The sequence below is a fragment of the Paramisgurnus dabryanus genome, chromosome 11, assembly GCF_030506205.2.
Source record: "Paramisgurnus dabryanus chromosome 11, PD_genome_1.1, whole genome shotgun sequence".
NCBI classification, from domain to species: Eukaryota; Metazoa; Chordata; class Actinopteri; order Cypriniformes; family Cobitidae; genus Paramisgurnus; species Paramisgurnus dabryanus.
The window spans coordinates 14664151-14683350 of record NC_133347.1 but is presented as its reverse complement, the minus strand read 5'-3'; the positions used below and the strand labels follow the sequence as shown (position 1 = coordinate 14683350).

The 19200-nt window shown below is 36.6% G+C and overlaps 2 protein-coding genes across 4 annotated transcripts in view; one reads left to right on the top strand and one right to left on the bottom strand.

The window, feature by feature from the left end:
- Window positions 1–3531: 3531 nt before the first annotated feature.
- dclre1b (DNA cross-link repair 1B) lies at window positions 3532–7205 on the top strand. The gene is made up of 4 exons (XM_065246994.2): window positions 3532–4222; window positions 4396–4561; window positions 5298–5480; window positions 5750–7205. The coding sequence occupies exons 1-4, from the start codon at window positions 4031–4033 to the stop codon at window positions 6904–6906; spliced, it is 1698 nt and encodes a 565-aa protein (XP_065103066.1). The 5' UTR covers window positions 3532–4030; the 3' UTR covers window positions 6907–7205.
- Window positions 7206–16737: 9532 nt separating this feature from the next.
- The window catches only part of cpne5a (copine Va), an 84754-nt gene continuing 82291 nt past the window's right edge, over window positions 16738–19200 (bottom strand). For 2 of the 3 annotated variants that reach the window (XM_065246991.2, XM_065246992.2), the window contains one exon: window positions 16738–18457. In XM_065246991.2, the coding sequence (XP_065103063.1) occupies window positions 18269–18457 (189 nt within the window). In that variant the 3' untranslated portion in view covers window positions 16738–18268. The remainder of the gene's footprint in view (window positions 18458–19200) is intronic. The other variant, XM_065246993.2, reaches the window with a different exon arrangement.

The window sequence follows — 19200 nt, the reverse complement described above, 5'->3', positions numbered from 1 at the left end:
ACGTTGAGATTTTTTTGAGAACCATTAATTTTTTGAAGTTATGACAGGTGCAGTGTGTTATATTGACTAATATAGCATAGTAATGGAGGCGTTCTTCTGTGGATGATGTATAAAAGAGAAAATATCAGAAGAGGTTGAAACGCTGGAATTCGTTAGAGAGGGACTTTATCTAGCACCCTACGTTGAGATTTTTTTGAGAACCATTTATTTTTTGAAGTTAGGACAGGTGCAGTGTGTTTTATTGACTAAAATAGCATAATAATGGAGGCATTCTTCTGTGGATGATATATAAAAGAGAAAATATCAGAACAGAATGAAACGCTGGAATTCATTAGAGATGGACTTTATCTAGCACCCTACGTTGAGATCTTTTTGAGAACCCTTAATTTTTTGAAGTTATTACAGGAAAGGTTGTCAGTCTTCTGTGGATGATATATAAAATAGGAAATATCAGAAATGGATGAAACGCTGGAATTCGTTAGAGATGGACTTTATCTAGCACCCTACGTTGAGATTTTTTTGAGAACCGTTTATTTTTTGAAGTTATGACAGGTGCAGTGTGTTATATTGACTAAAATAGCATAATAATGGAGGCATTCTTCTGTGGATGATATATAAAAGAGAAAATATCAGAACAGAATGAAACGCTGGAATTCATTAGAGATGGACTTTATCTAGCACCCTACGTTGAGATTTTTTTGAGAACTGTTGATTTTTTGAAGTTATGACAGGTGCAGTGTGTTATATTGACTAAAATAGCATAATAATGGGAGCATTCTTTTGTGGATGAAATATGAAAGAGGAAATATCAGAAATAGATGAAACGCTGGAATTAATTAGAGATTGACTTTATCTAGCACCCTACGTTGAGCTTTTTTTGAGAACTGTAGATTTTTTAAAAGTTATGACAGGTGCAGTGTGTTATATTGACTAAAATAGCATAATAATGGGGGCATTCTTCTGTGGATGAAATATGAAAGAGGAAATATCAGAACAGAATGAAACGCTGGAATTCGTTAGAGAGGGACTTTATCTAGCACCCTACGTTGAGATTTTTTTGAGAACCACCATTAATTTTTTGAAGTTATGACATGTCCAATGTGCTATATTGACTAATATAGCATAGTAATGGAGGCGTTCTTCTGTGGATGATATATAAAAGAGAAAATATCAGAACAGGATGAAACGCTGGAATTCGTTAGAGAGAGACTTTATCTGGCACCCTACATTGAGATTTTTTGAGAACTGTTGATTTTTTGAAGTTATGACAGGTGCAGTGTGTTACATTGACTAAAATAACATAATAATGGAGGCATTCTTCTGTGGATGAAATATGAAAGAGGAAATATCAGAAATGGATCAAACGCTGGAATTCATTAGAGAGAGACTTTATCTAGCACACTACATTGAGATTTTTTGAGAACCATTAATTTTTTGAAGTTATGACAGGTGCAGTGTGTTATATTGACTAAAATAGCATAATAATGGAGGCGTTCTTCTGTGTATGATATATAAAAGAGAAAATATCAGAAATGGATGAAACGCTGGAATTTGTTAGAGAGGAACATTATCTAGCACCCTACGTTGAGATTTTTTTGAGAACCATTAATTTTTTGAAGTTATGACATGTGCAATGTGCTATATTGACTAATATAGCATAGTAATGGAGGCGTTCTTCTGTGGATGATATATAAAAGAGAAAATATCAGAAATGGATGAAACGCTGGAATTCGTTAGAGAGGGACTTTATCTAGCACCCTACGTTGAGATTTTTTTGAGAACCCTTAATTTTTTGAAGTTATTACAGGAAAGGTTGTCAGTCTTCTGTGGATGATATATATAAAATAGGAAATATCAGAAATGGATGAAACGCTGGAATTCATTAGAGATGGACTTTATCTAGCACCCTACGTTGAGCTTTTTTTGAGAACTGTTGATTTTTTGAAGTTATGACAGGTGCAGTGTGTTATATTAACTAATATAACATAATAATGGGAGCATTGTTCTGTGGATGAAATCTGAAAGAGGAAATATCAGAAATGGATGAAACGCTGTAATTTATTAGAGATGGACTTTATCTAGCACCCTACGTTGAGATTTTTTTGAGAACCCTTAATTTTTTGAAGTTATTACAGGAAAGGGTGTCAGTCTTCTGTGGATGATATATGAAATAGGAAATATCAGAAATGGATGAAACGCTGGAATTCATTAGAGATGGACTTTATCTAGCACCCTACGTTGAGCTTTTTTTGAGAACTGTTGATTTTTTGAAGTTATGACAGGTGCAGTGTGTTTTATTGACTAAAATAGCATAATAATGGGGGCATTCTTCTGTGGATGAAATATGAAAGAGAAAATATCAGAATAGAATGAAACGCTGGAATTCATTAGAGATGAACTTTATCTAGCACCCTACGTTGAGATTTTTTTGAGAACCCTTAATTTTTTGAAGTTATTACAGGAATCTGTAGTAGATTACCTTTTATTTTTAAAGTTAAATAAATGAATGTTTCCATTTCTTAAAATGTTTTTTATGTTTGATCATTATTATTCTTAACGAAGAACTAAACACCAATAAAATAGTACAATGACAAACTTTATATTAAACAGCTTGTTTTATTAAAACGAATTTGACGGATGGTATCTGCGTTATAACATAAATTAATGAAAGACATAATTTTTTAGTTCTACGAATTCTTACTATTTGTTCATTATTATTTTTTTATTAAAACAGAACAAGAGACATTATTAAAATGACTCGCTTAAATTAAGCAGAACGTTTAGCAAAACGAATAGACAGAAAACAATTTACCAGCCTTATAATATAAATAAATATAAAGATCCTTAGATTTTCAAAACAAATGGGTTTGCGGGTTTTTATCAATATTAAACCACAACGATATTAAACATGGACAAACATCCCTAGGTTAAGCGAAGAAATTAAACTTGAATCCTATGTATTATCAAAGCTTTCCGAGTTTCACATTCACGTGAATTCTGTAAGTCGGGAAATTATTTACACCATATGAGTGCAGCATCATGTGCGGTGGAAACCTAACTCGGTTTCTATCGAACACACGTCGCTCTCTCTCTCCATCAAAGTCATAATACGTCCCTGTATATGTGCACTACATGGTTAATATAGCGGGTGGTTTTCTGCAGATGATATTGAATATAAATTACATGAAAATGATATGAAACGGTAGACTGGCTAAAGTGGAAGTTGATCTCGTCGGTTATGTGCAGTTTACATTTAAAGTGATTAAAGTCAATATGCTGTAGACACACATTTCATTTGAAATAAACATGTACAAATAAAAGTAATAAATATTTTACAGGTTTCTGACTATTTTCTGTTCAAACCGAAGGCTGACAAGTCTCAAATTTTTGTGGTAACTGTTCCTTTAAATACACAGCCAATGACATTGCAAGGGAGGAGCTTGAAGCGCTCTGATATTTTTTAAGGTGGAACGGATAGTTAGGCGAATAAGGAGCTGGCGAATCGGGAGCTGGATTCAGCCTCGTTCTGCAAAGCGCGCTTAAAGCGTTTGAATTTGCGATCACGTAACGTACATTAACCGAAGTGACGCGTGGGTTTGGCATGGCACTCATCTGCACAAATATACGACAACATAACCTGCATGGCTAACCGGCCTGCTAACACCCTGGGATAAACACTAAATGGCATGCTGCTACATTTCTTTCTGCTTTCGTAAGTTTTGTTATGAGTGATCGCCATGCCGCTACCGCAATGACATGACATCTAGATAGTTTATTGCTAAAGTTAATTGCTAACGGAGGGGTCAGTTAATATGTTAGTTTTTTCGTGGCAATATTACAAACCTTTGAACAGTGCATTTAATTTTTTCTTTACATTACTGCCAGTGTTACATTTCAAACTGAACAATATTAACAAACATTAGACAGTTCAAACATCAACAAATCGCGTGCAACCGAAATGCAGCTATTTTTGAAATCGGTTTCTGCATAAGTGATAGACAGCCGTCTGAGCTCCACACAACAGCAAAATATGAACGGGAAAGTCATACCGGAAACTCCTATAGCTGTGGACTTCTGGCATCTCCGCAAGTGTCTTCATGTCCGACTGTTCTTTCTGTCTCACATGCACGCGGATCACACCTCTGGCCTCACGTCCACCTGGAGTCACAGACCCATATACTGCTCACCCCTCACATCCAAACTTCTCAAACTTAAACTGCAGGTGAGCCCTATATCTCTTCTCTTTTTCTCCCTGTGTTAAAAACAAAAACACAGCATAAATGCAATATGAAATCTACTCATGTTCTAGGAATCCTAGACTTAAAATCCAATATAAAATCATAATGCATACTTTGCATGCACATGTATGTAAATTGTGTCTTCTGTGATCCACAGGTGAAAGAGAAATGGATTCGTCCCTTGGAAGTTGGGGAGCCCCACATGCTGTTGTTGGATGATCTTGGGAAAGAACGAATGACTGTTACTCTAATAGATGCCAACCACTGTCCTGGGGCGGTTATGTTTCTGTTCGAGGGATACTTCGGGACCATACTCTACACTGGTGAGTGTGTACATTGGTGTTCTGGAATAATAAATAATATGGAGATGTAATAACTTCTCAATTAAGATATTAAAAACATTTATGGAACCTAATCTATATACTATCACATTTAAAGTGATAGTTCACCCAAAAATCATTTACATTCCTATCATGTTTAGGGCTGTGACGATGCATTGCGTTCCCCATTAAAAATATCTGTCTGAAGTCGATTCTGAATCGCAAGGCTCCGATTCTGTGTTTCATGCACAGCTTGTGCATGTACTGCAGCTCTGTGATCAGTTGGAAGTCCTTTTAAAAAAGCAACACTCGTCAAACACAATCATTCAAAATATTCTTTATTATGAAAATACCTAAAACAGTATGAAGATCAGCAATATTAATATGCCTCTAGACATTTCCTGGAAAAGCATTTGTAATGGTTCTTCTTCTGTGGCACAAATGGCTTTTCTGCGTGAAAGCGCTTTCTGGCTTTTGGATGTGGCGGCATTTCACCGTAAATCATTCATTGAGAAAACGTGCTTTTGCACGATTATTTTTCACAGTCCTACTCATGTTGTTACAAACCTGTATAAATGTATTCGTTCTGATGAACACAAATGAAGATGTTTTGAGAAATGTTTGTAACCAATCCATTTGTGGACCCCATTTACTTCCATAGTATTCTTTTTTTCTACTATGGAAGAAATTCTGGTCCACAAACTATCCCTTTAATAATACACCATCACATTTACCTCAGGTGACTTCCGTTATACTCCATCTATGCTGCGGGAGGAGTGTCTGAGGAACAACACTAATATTGATGTACTGTATCTGGACAACACAAACTGTGACCCCACTCGAACCGTCCCGTCTCGCCAGCGAGCCACCCAGCAAATTAAAGAGATCATTAGAGCTCATTCTGGGTACAGCATTGTTATTGGTGAGATTTGAAACTCATTTAAAGCTCATTCACAATCAGTTCAGTTTGTACAGTGAGAGCTATTCTGATTTTTTTGGACATTTAAGCCTCACTTAAACTTAATTGAACCAACTGTTTAGTAGTTCCCCTTAAATTCACTTGGGTGTTTCTTAAAAATTTAAAGCCTTCACAAAATGTTCATTCATGTGTTTATTCTGAGAAGTGGCTTTTTTATGTGTTAGGTAATAGCGCAAAATCCATATAATAAATCTTTGATTTGAACCCTGCAGGTCTTTACTCTCTGGGTAAAGAGTCTCTGCTCGTGGAGCTGGCTATGGAGTTTAAAACATGGGTCGAGGTGGATGTAGACCGCCTGCAAACCCTTCGAGTTCTTGAGCTTCCGGATGTTTTTACCACTGAACCTGGGGCGGGTCGCATTCGTGCAGTGAACCAGTCTGAGATCAACGCCTCCAATCTACTGGCATGGAATAAGGAGCAACCTACTATAGCTATACTCCCCACTAGCCGTGCGATTGTCTCATCCCACCCTAACGTCCACGTGGTGCCTTACTCCGACCATTCCTCCTACCAGGAGCTGGAGGACTTTGTGTCTGCCTTGCGTCCCATCTCTCTGGTACCCATCGTGGGCAGATGCTTGCCTTATTTCTCATCCCTTCTGAGCCCATGTAAGAAGCGCAAAACGCTGGTCATTCCAGAGTCGGTCAAACATTTCATGAAAGCCAAAACTGATTTTCCAGCTTCCTTTAACAGCACAGCGAACATGCTTCAGAGAGCCTCTCGCCATGGGTCTCGGGGAGTGGTGTTTGATTCACCCGGAGGGTCTCAAACAAGCCGTATTGAGTGTAATGGAGATTCAGATGACACAGATGCCGACACTATGGATAAAAACTCTGAGAAGGATGAAGACTGCATCCTTTTAGACATGCGCACCGACACCTTTTGTCGAGAGAATCACAGGAAACGCCTAAAACTCATACGAGTGGCATCGGAAGATGTTGTCACGATTGGCAGCAGCCTACCACCGGATGACAACGAATCTGTTAATTCATTTAAAGATATAAGATCACCTGATCACAGCTGCGCCTGTGAGCGTGAGTGCACGCCCGTTTCAAAGAAGAGCCCTCAAATGGGCAGCACGAATTCGAAAGAAACATGCTTTTCAATGGATAGCATGAGGATCCAAGACCAAACCTTTGTTGCTGACATTCCCTCCACTGAAACGCAACCAGCAACCTCTCCTGTGAGCCCTATAATGGATAGACACCAGATCGAGCAGTGGCTCATAAATAACTTTAGTATACCTGATACGGAGCTCGAGCAGGGGGTGATGTTGCGGGGTCTTCAGGAAAATCCCCTCACTCCAGTTGATTTTCCCAAAAAAACAAGCGACCCCCTGGGAGCAGCTATAAAACGATTAATGTGTTAATACATCAGCGTTCAAACAAGAACTTTTATGCACTTACCTATACAGGCAACCTTAAAACACTGCTTTTGTTTTGTATCATACTAATTATGTTAAACAAATTTTTCTCTTTTATGTCTTTCAGTATTAAAATTGTATTGCTAGGCCAAAATCTTGTTCTTTATTAAAATTGTTAAAGTATATTTAACATTTTGTTTTAATCTCATTTTCTAAGATAAATGTGTTGGTTGCAGACTACTTGAAGAAACTGAAGAGAGCTGTACATCATGTGGTAATTGACATGATTTCTGTATTAAAAACAAAAGTTTTCTTTTAATGTTGTTCATCTTTCCATTGCTTTACCTTTACTTCTACATAGACAAAATGTTAAAAGATCTCTCATTTGTAGGTTGCCTTGGATAGAAGCATCTGCTAAATCAATACATGTACAAAAATACCCAAATTATCTACATTTTATTTACAAATTATTTTATAACGTTAACTGAATGTTCTCAATTTAACCAGAAGATGGCAGAGTAGTTCAATACTAAAACCCTAAACCTTGTTTTAGGTTGCAACACTTAGTAAGAAATGATTATGCATTAATCTTGTTTAGTGTACAACTGCCTATGTGGGTTTAAATGCTTTTCTACAAAAATACTGATGTGACAGCATAATCTGAATAATTTTATACATTTTTCATTAACTCCAAATGTCATTTCACTTAAAATGCAATTTCAGACTGTGGCAATTTAGCATCCCAAGGCAAAACATTTAGACCTCTGAGAGTAAGATTAGATTAGTTATTAGATTTGCATTCCCCTTCATCTCAGTATGTTCATGCCTCATAGATGAGCACAAAGTCTAAAATTCATTCAACTGCTTACACACCCAACAACCATGATCTCTTTGGAGAGCGATGTAACGTGATTCTTCTCAAGTCAATTCAAATTTACGAAGAACAAATATGCCATCAGGTTTTCTCTAAATAATTCCACTTTTTAAACACATTGTCAATAAAATTTCGTCTCTGTCACTGATCTTAATGATAAAAGTGGATTAATCACTACATTCCTGTCCTTCCATAGATATGTCAAATGTTTGTAATTTAGCAGCAGCATACATATTTCTTTAGGCTGAGTGATCCACATTTCTATATTTACTATTGTATGCACATACTGAGAGATTGTGGGTAAATGTTTGAGGCTGCTGCAGCAGATCTATGAAATATACAGCAAAGCCACGCTGTCCTATAGCCGTTCCAGTGGAGTGATGTTTAATTCACCTCTCTCTAGTGTTTGCATGGGCTTACTCTCTTCATTAAGAATGAATGGCTGGATGCATCAGGGGGACTCTTTGCATTCAAGATGAGGCCCGATCTGCATTAAAATGCTTTTCAGACGGAGTTAGTCCAGCATAGACCTTCTTAAATCACTCTGAGATCCTTGGGAATAATGGCCAGCCACTGCCTCAAGCACCTCGGGGAAACAACAGACCACAGTCCGTGAGAGAGAATCAGTTTAAATATGCAAGTGTTATCACTGAATAGTCAGACTGGGTAATAATAGCATTGAAAATGTACTTCAATCCTGCCAAAAGTATGTGGACACCCATTTCTAATTAATGGGTTGGCAGTTTCAGTTACATCCATTATTAAAGGTTGCATAAAATCAGACATACAGCCATGCAATCTCGAAGATGCATTCAAATCTCTTTTAGAAAACTAGAAAGCATGGAGCTTTTCCTATGAGATCATTTGGACGCCAACTGTGATCCATCACTCAACACAATGCATGACCTCATTGATGCCTCTGTAGAGCATTGTGACAGCAGTGCAAATGTCATGTGTTCGAATCCCATTTACACACATACTGATTAAATGTATACCTGCTTTGGATAAAAATGTTTGCCAAATGCATAAATGTAAATACCTGCAGTTATGTTCCAAACATCATAACCCTTCCCAGATGGGTTTAAAATGCCTTAGCAGCAAAAATGCATATATTTCCCCATGAATGCACGTGGTTTTGAAATTGAGTATGTTAAACAAGTAAATGGGTATCATGTTTGGGTGTCCACATATACAGGACCTTTGGCAAGAAGTGCGTTTAATGAGTCAAGTTAATTGGTTTGCACAAGATGCTTTTCTCAAGCTCAATGAGTCTCAAGGTGCCACTAAAAAAGGTCTCTACCTGGCACTGGGGCAGGTAAAAAAGCACACTTATGCACCTAAAGAATTCATACAAGTACTTCATAATCTACATTAGTACCTCAAATGTACAATTTGGTACCAAATGTATAGCTGTACCTATGGTACACATTAAAGGGTACTGCCCCAGTGACAGTTTAAGATTACCATTTATCTGACTTAAAGTGTAGCAACAACCAGGTCATGGGTAAAATTACCCCAAAAAGGAATATCAACCATAGACTGTAAAAAAAGATGGACGTAGTATTCGTTACGTCACCCGTAGGTTTTTGAAGATCGTTTTTGAAGCTTTGCCGTCGCCATCTTGGCTGCGTGTCACCGCCCATCACTCGAAAATGGGTAAAAGAGGCGAGACGTGGGTGAAGCTGAGGTGGCTGGTTGCTGAAACCACGCCCACATAGCTCGACTCTAGTGACAGCAGTGGCTGTTCAACCGTCACTCAAGTGGCCACGCCCTTAATTATGCAGAACTTTAAAGCTTAATATAATAACTATACAGACCAAAAAAAAATTTTGTACAAAGATGTAAACATATTTTATTCAGCTCTTAAGATGGGCATTTTAACAAGGAGGTCTATGGGAATCGACTCCATTTTGAAGCCAGCCTCTAGCCGCCAGTCGATGAATTGCAGTTTAAATATCCGTATAGACCCTTTTACAGCTCACGTGATCAAATAGCCTGCGCGCGCATTTGGGCAACGGAAGTGGTGTTGTTCCCCATTGGTTCTAACGTGGTAGCAACTCAGAAAGTTTATTAAAACGGTTTCCCAGCATCAAATTGTCTGGTTGTTGCGTTTGGTTGCACAAATATAATATACGTATATACGTATATATGTATCTGGCAACTTTATTTTTGGCCATCTGCTAACGTCTTCTATCCACTCCCCTATAGTACACGGATCTGGTAGCTGTGTTGAAAATGTTCATAAAGTCTACTTTTTAAAAATAACTTACTGTTTGTGTTGCTTCACTTTTGATTCTTACGATACTTCCGTTGCCTAAATGCGCGCGCATACGCTGCCACGTCATCATTGTGTACAAACAGTAAAAGGGTCTATTGGCTTCATCAGAGAGATCGGAAGGTTGCCCCTCGATATCAACTGAAAACTATAATATTAACATTGTCATGACAATAACATTGTGTAGTGGAGAATCTCCTGATCTAGAAGGCTGGTGTAGAGCAAGCATGAAAAATACAAGAATATAAGTGAGCCTGCTTGCAGCTTGTTTTCATTCATCTTGATTCTTGTTTTTAATAAAGCGACACTCACTCGGCTCCGGGCATTTTACACTGATCTCTTACACCACTTCATGACCTCGTATCTATCAACCTTGAAAGCAGTGCCCCCCAAACACCCAACAAAAATCCTCTTGAAGTGTAAAGATATATAGGAAGAGCAAGAGGCAAATGGAAAGAAATTATGCATTTGTTCATGGTCTACAGCAGGGCAGCAGTACAGATCTAATGGCTTTCTTGCACACACCATTAGCTTATGTTAGATGCTGCTGGTAGAGTCAGATGGGGGCAAAGCTTTATACTCAAGAAAAGAAACCCTTGTTGAAATATCACCGACCCATCCTGCAGGAGCAGTGGATGATTGCTTGATGCTGTCCAAACTATTTTGCTCCTTGTCCATTTAAATTACCAAGGGTTTTATTTGCCTTTTTGTAACACTGGGACACAGGCACCCTAACAAATACCAAAATTGACATTATTTGGAGATTACATGTTCCTTCTGTGGGGATGCTTTTGCCAAATCGGTGATAACGCTTTCATTCTGGAGGCAACATTATAGCTTTTTCAGTACTACTATGTAGCATAAATGTAACCATAAGCTAAAAAAACAATGTGTGGCCCAGTCTGTAAAAATTCAGCTGAAGTCATTTTTCATTATTTATTACATAAAATCATCCTATCATGGAAAGAACATCTATAAAATTATAACCTTGATATCTTTAAGATTGACTGAGGCCATCCATGTCAAATCAATGTGAAACTCTGATTCTCCAAATCTCATTATTACATTTTAAAACTTTAGATTTCATAGACAAGGTCACATTTATAAAAATGTGTGACAGAAGGCATGCAATAATTGCAGTTCTCTTGGTAAATTCTGCAATCTCAAAACACAACATTACTTCTAAACTCTGCTCAACCAGCATACTGCAAATCCTATCTTTCTAAGTCAGAGTATTGTTTGAATCAGAGCCTTGTGATTTGAGCCATCTACCTGAAATAGGGCATCTAAAACAGTGACTAACTGGGAAGTGTGAGCCAAGCTGTGGTGCTGGGGATTTAAATTAGGAATGGAGATGTCTAGCAGTCCCGGTCCCCACTGCAAAGCCTTTGATGTACCCCAGTCACGGGGTCCCTTTATGCAGTATACAGCATGAGCCAAGATAGTTTTAATGAGAATAAAAAATGGGACGAGTCATGTGTATGTGCAAGTGGGATGTGTATGTCTGAGACCACTATAAAAAATGACTCCCCCATTGGACCCATTATGTGTGCAGACATAAATAGAAGAGAAATAAGTTGCTTAAAGCAGTGTTTCCCATCAGGGGGCCGGGGTCCACAGGGGGACCTCAGCAGATTTCAAAGGGGGCCTCAAGATGACTTAAAATTATTAAATATTGAACAAAACAAGCATTAAAATATGCAAAATCAAGATGTTTCTTAATTTTTTTAGCCATTTTAGTATAGTGCATAAACATCATTCCAAGCAGTTAATTTTATTTGAAAAAAAAAAAAACGAGTGAGTATGGGGCTTTTAAATATTGTTGTGGGCAACTAGGCGGCCTTAAATTGAAAAAGTTTGGGAACCACTAGCTTAAAGCATTAAGCCATCATTATAATGTTAGTTAAATATAATTAAATTATTTGATTTAATTTAAATCAATTTATTTCAAACCATGCACAAAACTTTTATGGAAATGAACAGATGAATGTTTGCTGTATAACACCATCTGACACAGGAGAAAAACTTTTAAAAACTTAAGTTGAGGACAGTTATATATAAGCTTATTAAAAAAATTTCAGTTTTGTTTGTGTGCAGATGTATTGTTCTCCTCAGAGTAAAATGTGTTATGGAAAGCATTTTTAGATGTATAAACAAAAAAACCTATTTAACTGCTGACTGCACCTGCAAATGAATTCTGTTGCTTTGCTCAAATGTGCCTGAAATTAAGGCACAAATGAGAAATTTACCAAAACATTCTGCTTGTTCTTCTGCTTGTGAATATGTAGATTTTAGAGACTTTAGAGGATTTAGAATGAATTTAGAAGCCATGAAACACTTGCACATGAGTGGTTACATGAGTAAGTATTGTGGCACAAAATAAAACGTGGAGATTTTTTAAGCAGATAAAAAATAAGAACTATATTGTATGGCGGAAGAGCACTTAGTTTGAAGCACTTGGACCTTGGCACGCAGTAGCATCATCGCTCCTGACTATTCTCCTCTCGCTCAAACTTTCATCAAATTTACTGTGCCCGAGGTGCTGCAAACTAAGTACTCTTCAGCCATACAATAAGGTACTCATTTTTTTTCCGCTTAAAATATCCCCACATTTTATTTTGTGCCACCATACTTACTTGTGAAACGACTCATGTAACAGTCTTTAGGGAAAACGTGGAAGTGTTTGGTGGCTTCTAAATTCATCCCTGTTTGGATCCTAAGGAATGAATGGGGCTAGGCTAGATGCCAACACATTCACAACGCGCTGTACAAAGATTAAGTGCACGCATTGAAAAAATATAGGTATGTATTCATTTGTATAAGTTGAGGTAAGAACATAGTAAAATATTGAAAAACTGTGGTGTTCTCCTTTAAATTAGTATTGGGAGTGGAATATTACTTTATACAACAGTTCAGTTAACAAAACATTAATATCGAGCAACTAATACATTATTTTGTCTAGTAATGCCTTGCCAGTTAAAATGAAGCCTAGACAAAACTGTTGTTCTTCTCAGTTATCTAATGGTTAGTTCTCTAGACTTTAGGTGCCCCAGTTTTCAGGTGACATTTGTATAAATGTTCCCTGGTTTCTCTATTTTGGGCTCATACTTTTCAAAGGAGTGGCTTTATTATTGTGTTTTGAAAGCATGGCTGGCTTATGGCATGTTGACAGAGAGCATTAGTGTTTTCAGCAAGTTGATGACCTCAGACCTGTCTCCCTTCAGCCAAATCTCTCACATGGACCTTGCTCTGCTGCAATAGGGACAGACAGCAGACAAATCCCTGATACGCTGAGAAACAAAGCTGGAGATGCTTTAAAATAGCATCAATCAGTCTGACAATTAAATGAATGACTCTTAGGGTCTACAGAGCGTTTGAAGGGTCATCTGTGTGCATTTGTAGTGTTTTCATGTTTACAAGAGTGATGCCATAATGTCTTTGCATTTAACCCTTTCTTGATAGCAATGGATGATACCCATTTCCATCTTTTCTTTTGTGTTCTAATCCTTTCATCTTCTAAAATGGACTTTTCTTTGTGCACCACAGCTACCCATATTGGAACACAGGACCGCACATAAACACTCAAATACCATCATTTATCATTTTCCACGCAAGTAAACAGTGAATACGGCACAGACTCTCCAGACAATACAACATCTGCAGTATCAGCATGCAAGAAAACTACCTAATGACTTTTATAGTTAGTTCTGCTGTTCGAAAAGCATTAAACTACACCCATGTACCTCAGCTAAACATTGCGAACGAGAGATAATAGAGTGACTAATCACTCAAAATGGATGTGACAAGCCCTAAGGACGTACAGTGAATAGACTTATGTAAATGCCCACCTGTCTCTGGAGGGGCCAACCAAAGCATCTAACACGAATTAATGAGCAAATCTCTCTGCTCTCCCATTAAAGTCTGCATCGGCACGTAATAGACTGTAACAGTTAGTACCCGTTGAATTATTCATGAGGATGAAACTCTTGCATAGAAAAAAATAATCTCTCTCCAATCTTCTCGAAAAATGTTGTCATTGTTTTATTCATTGTCACTTTTAAGGCAATCCATTACAAATTTCACACACCACGGAAATGACAATAGCAATGTTCTCTGTCCGGACTGGAAACAGCTCACCATGCATATATCGACTGAGAAAAAAGGTAAAGAAGAAGAAGAGAAAAGGGAGAGAAGCATAGGAAATCCAGCAAGAATGGGATCCATCATGCTTTGTATTAAAGTTAAAATGAGACGAGCAGCAAAGATTTAACACAGAGAAACAGAGATGAAGGACAGTTTACTGAACCTGTCAGCCATTTTGGCACAATCATGCATATCTCACAGAGGAAACCAGGATTGGCACTGGACAAGGGCCACATCTTTAACAAATGTACATATTTTGGATAACTATTAAGTCCTCATTTAACTACTTTAACTACTTAATTTGTAATCATGTTGTGAACTACTACATCATTCACTGGCTTATTATAGTGTAAAAATTTACACCATGCCATAAAATTAACCCACACTGTAAAAAAATGCAAAAATGTTGAAACAACTTTGTTTTGCAAGTCAATTCAACCTACTATTTTAAGTTTTGACCTGTAGTTGACATAACTTATAAAACAAGTTGATTTTTTAAAGTTAAAATAGCATAAAAATATATGTTGATTTGACAAAAATGCTGCATTTTTTACAGTGAACATTCTCTGGATACAGATAGATGTATACATGAGTTGCGTGTGTAATGTGTTCTCTAGGTTTACAAGTCGCATAGCAGAAATGTTTCATGAATGTTGAATAGGACTTTAGAAAGGTTACATGTATGCAAGTAGAAATTCTGTAACCAAATTATTATAATTAAAAGCCCATTGAAAACAACAACAAAAAAGTAATATCCCAGTGTCTGGACTATCAGTTACAATTTCCACCGAAGAGTAAATAACCCTTTAAAATCAATACACTGTTAACACATGCAAACAAACACTTTACCCAGCACTCCCTCTGTCAAACGTAATCTCACTTCCTAAGTGACTGATGGATCACTTCACTTCATTTCCCGTAACTCAGCCACAGGCATGTGTTAATCACTGGGTTAAAAGAAAGCACACCGTCTAATTTTCGTCATCCTCCACAAAAAAAGCATAGTCATTAAGTTGGGTTAAAATGCTTCAAATTAATGTTTCGTAAAAACTTTGTTATCAAACCTCTAGAAAACTTGGAGTTGCAGTAGTAGTAAACCTTAGAGATTTTTTAATTGCCTTTTCATTTTATCCATTAAGAATTTAGTCCAATAGAATCTAGTTTCTATTAAGCTGTACTAAAACATTGTTAAGACTTGTTATGACAAAAAGCCAAACATTTAATTAGAAGATAAAGAAAACTGGGTAAACACAGTAAGTGTTGGCCCTGCTGTAAAAAATTAAAATGTGTCTGTGGTTAAAACAGCCTGATCTCATGAGAATTCGTAAGTATTGGCTAATTCGTATGAATTCGTACAAAGTGAATCATATGAAAACATACGATTATCATAAAAAAATAATAACAAAACCCTTAAACCACCACTTAACCCCAACATCACTGGGGCAAAAGCAAATCGTACAAAAATATATGCATGTAGTTGTACAAATTAATATGAATAAGCCACCTTGCCATGAGATACAATACCACAAATCTCGACTGCAAACCCTTTTTCCATTATACACTCTAAAACAAATACAGCATTTTTGTCAAATCAACATATATTTTATATAAAAAATTAAATTAAACAATTTCAACTTGTTTTTATAAGTTATGTCAAATTATCACAGGTTAAAACTTAAAATAGTAGGTTAAATTGACTTGCAAAACCAAGTTGTTTTAACATGCTGCATTTTTACAGTGTGTAGGTAAAAAAATTTATGTTTAAAAGTTTTAGTTTTAAAGTATAGCGGAATGCGTGCTTTTTAGGGTAAAACTGAAAAAAATATATATATCACGGCACAGCTTTAAAGGAAAACACCACCGTTTTTCAATATTTTACTATGTTCTTACCTCAACTTAGACAAATGAATACATACCTATCTTTTTTAAATGCGTGCAGTTAATCTTTTTACAGCACGTCATGAATGTGCTAGCATTTAGCCTAGCCCCATTCATTCCTTAGGATCCAAATAGGGATGAATTTAGAAGCCACCAAACACTTCCTTTTTTCCATGTTTAAAGACTGTTACTTGAGTAGTTATACGAGTAAGTATGGTGGCACAAAATAAAATGTGGCGATTATTTAAGCAGATAAAAAATTTGAACTATTTTGTATGGCGAAAGAGCACTTCGTTTGCAGCACTTTGACCTTGGTGAGCAATAAAATCTTCACTCCCAACTACCCCCCCTTTCGCTCAAACTTCCATCAATATTACTACGCCCGAGGTAGGAGTGCTGCAAAGTGCTCTTCCGCCATACAATATAGTTCTCATTTTTTATATGCTTAAAAAATTGCCACGTTTTATTTTGTGCCATCATACTTACTCGTATAACTACTCATGTAACAGTCTTTAAATACGGAAAACATGGATGTGTTTGGTACAGTATCTTCTAAATTCATCCCTGTTTGGATCCTAAGGAATGAATGGGGCTAGGCTAAATGCTAACACATTCACAACGCGCTCTACAAAGATTAAGTGCACACATTGAATAACTATAGGTATCTATTAATTCGTCTAAGTTGAGGTAAAAACATAGTAAAATATTGAAAAATTGTGTTTTTCTTTAAGTTTAAATAAGACGTTATGGAAACGTTTGCTAATTTATCCTTGTTAACCATACAGTAGTAATCACCAAAGGTAAACAATTCTTTAAGTAAACATACATAAAGCCAGTAAACCTAATAGGCTGTATTGATGCTTGTATGATTATCCAAAGCTAGATTTTTTTTAAATTGCATTATTTTTTTGCACACTGTTAGAGTTATATCTTTTGAAACCCTGTCATAGTAAATAATTAAAAATGTGTTTAAAAGTCAGCAAGAATCCAGAGAATGAGTAGCTAAAGGTTCAGCATGGCTGGACATGGGCATCAGGTGAGTCACTTGTAGCACTTCAGTTGGTGCTTTAAGAAAAAACAACAGTCTGTCTCATCTCATCTCATCTATGCCAGTTAGCTGCAAGGCCTTTCCCACCATCTCCCTGATGGGTTTTGAGTGTCTGAAGATCTGCTGTGAAATATTTAGATACTGTATACTGGCTCCAGAGTGTTAAGGAATTGAGGGCTCTATTATTGTATTTACAAATCCCAATGGTTTTTGAGAGCTGAAAGTGTACAGTGTCTGATTCATATGGTTTACAAATTTTACAGCATTAAGAAAATATTTGTGCTTCTCTTTAGACTCATGTCCAAAAAAAAAAATTTTTGTAAACGGCTTTAACTTTTTCTCCTCAAGCGATTTTACCTATAATATGCAAGTACAATTAATACAATGTAGTAATGTAATGTACAATAGGTTTACCCTGGATTTTTTGCTTTACAATAGAAAATCTAAGCACAGATGTAAAAAGCTATAAATGGGAAACTGCAATGGGAATTCTTTTTGTACTAAAAAATAATAAAAAAAATCCCTGTGGAAAAATAAAACACCTTAACACAAACTATCTACAATTTCTAAAACCAAACCAGATCACTACATGATGGATCACCTATACAGATACTATTTTTCAAGCAAGCACTTAAGATGACTTATTTTTATTATACTTATAGTATTTCTAATAATCTTTACCTCACTTTAATGACTATAAAATACTTACATAGAAATTATTACAATCTCTTATATAACACTCTCTTAATAAAGATACTGTATGGTCCTGACATGCGACACACAAAAACTACCTTTAGTTTAGTTGCAGATGCTAAATGATCTTAGAATTGGTGTTTGTTTATAATGATCTTCCCCATTCACACTTGATCTGAATTACAGTAGATTACATAAAATTAACAAGTATAAATCTCTTTATAATGTTGGCAAATTTTGAGAAAAACGCCTATTGACATCATATTTTTCTGTCAAAATGCCAGAACACAGATATATAAAGTTTTTCATTTCTTCAGTGTGCAAATTCCGAACCATCCCCTCTTCAGCCGGTAAACTCGTACCAAATTAGTTGTGTTGTCTTTGTAAAAGATCCAAATTGAAGGTAACATAAGCAGTTTTTCCTTGTATTTTGCAGTCTGGAGCAGACAGGATAAACTCATATGGTGGGTGATGGGCTAAGGACAGGAGGGCTGTAGTCCGGTGGTGTCTGGTTGGGTTTGATGCCCCTTGATTTCATGTATAAGATTAACTGATCCGGGATCTCAGCCAGGACATCCTTGGCGAGTCGTGCCATGCTCAGAACATGGTTACCCGTCCGGTCCATGTAGTCTCTGAATGGTACAAACTGCAGCCAAGATTTAAAAGTTGTCAGTAATTGTTCGTGATTTCTCTAAGTATCTACAGATTGATTTTTGTGTCCTTGTAAACAATGTTACAAATACCTGGTTGCTTAACACAAATACACTACAATATTGTATTTATTTATATTCAGTACAGCAAACCCTTTAAAGGGACATTCCACTTTATTTGAAAAAAAAAAATGCTAATTTTCCAGCTCCCCTATAGTTAAACATTTGATTCTTACTGTTTTGGAATCCTGGCGCTAGCACTTTTAGCATAGCTTAGCATAAACTATTGAATCTGATTAGCAGGGGACTATTTTCAGGCAGTGTGTAATATCACTACGCCTGGTGCAGCCATGTTACATCAGCAAAGTCCTTGATTATTACGCCAGTTAGAGAGTATAGTTCCTAGCCATATCTACCTAGAAAATCACAACTTTAATTTTCTGTCGGTCTTAGTACACAATGTAACCACAGAAGAGATAAGTTTTACATACAGTAGGAAAAATATCAAAACTCTTTGGTTATTTTTAGCGCGATGCTAATGGTCTATTAAGATTCAATGAATTGTGCTAAGCTATGCTAAAAGTGCTAGCGCCAGACCCGGAGATGGACTGAATGGATTCCAAAACAGTAAAAATCAAATGTTTAACTCTAGGGGAGCTGGAAAAAAAGGAATGTCCCTTTAACCATGTGTGATGTGCTCTAAATCCGAGATGCTTGTAAATCTAGGTCACCAAAATTT

What these genes read in the sequence shown, in the direction of transcription:
- dclre1b (XM_065246994.2), top strand. Translation starts at nt 4,031, where the DNA reads ATGAACGGGAAAGTCATACCGGAAACTCCTATAGCTGTGGACTTCTGG. An exon ending in CGGGACCATACTCTACACTG is followed by an intron (nt 4,562 to 5,297) that starts GTGAGTGTGTAC and finishes CATTTACCTCAG; the next exon opens with GTGACTTCCGTTATACTCCA. An exon ending in TGGGTACAGCATTGTTATTG is followed by an intron (nt 5,481 to 5,749) that starts GTGAGATTTGAA and finishes TGAACCCTGCAG; the next exon opens with GTCTTTACTCTCTGGGTAAA.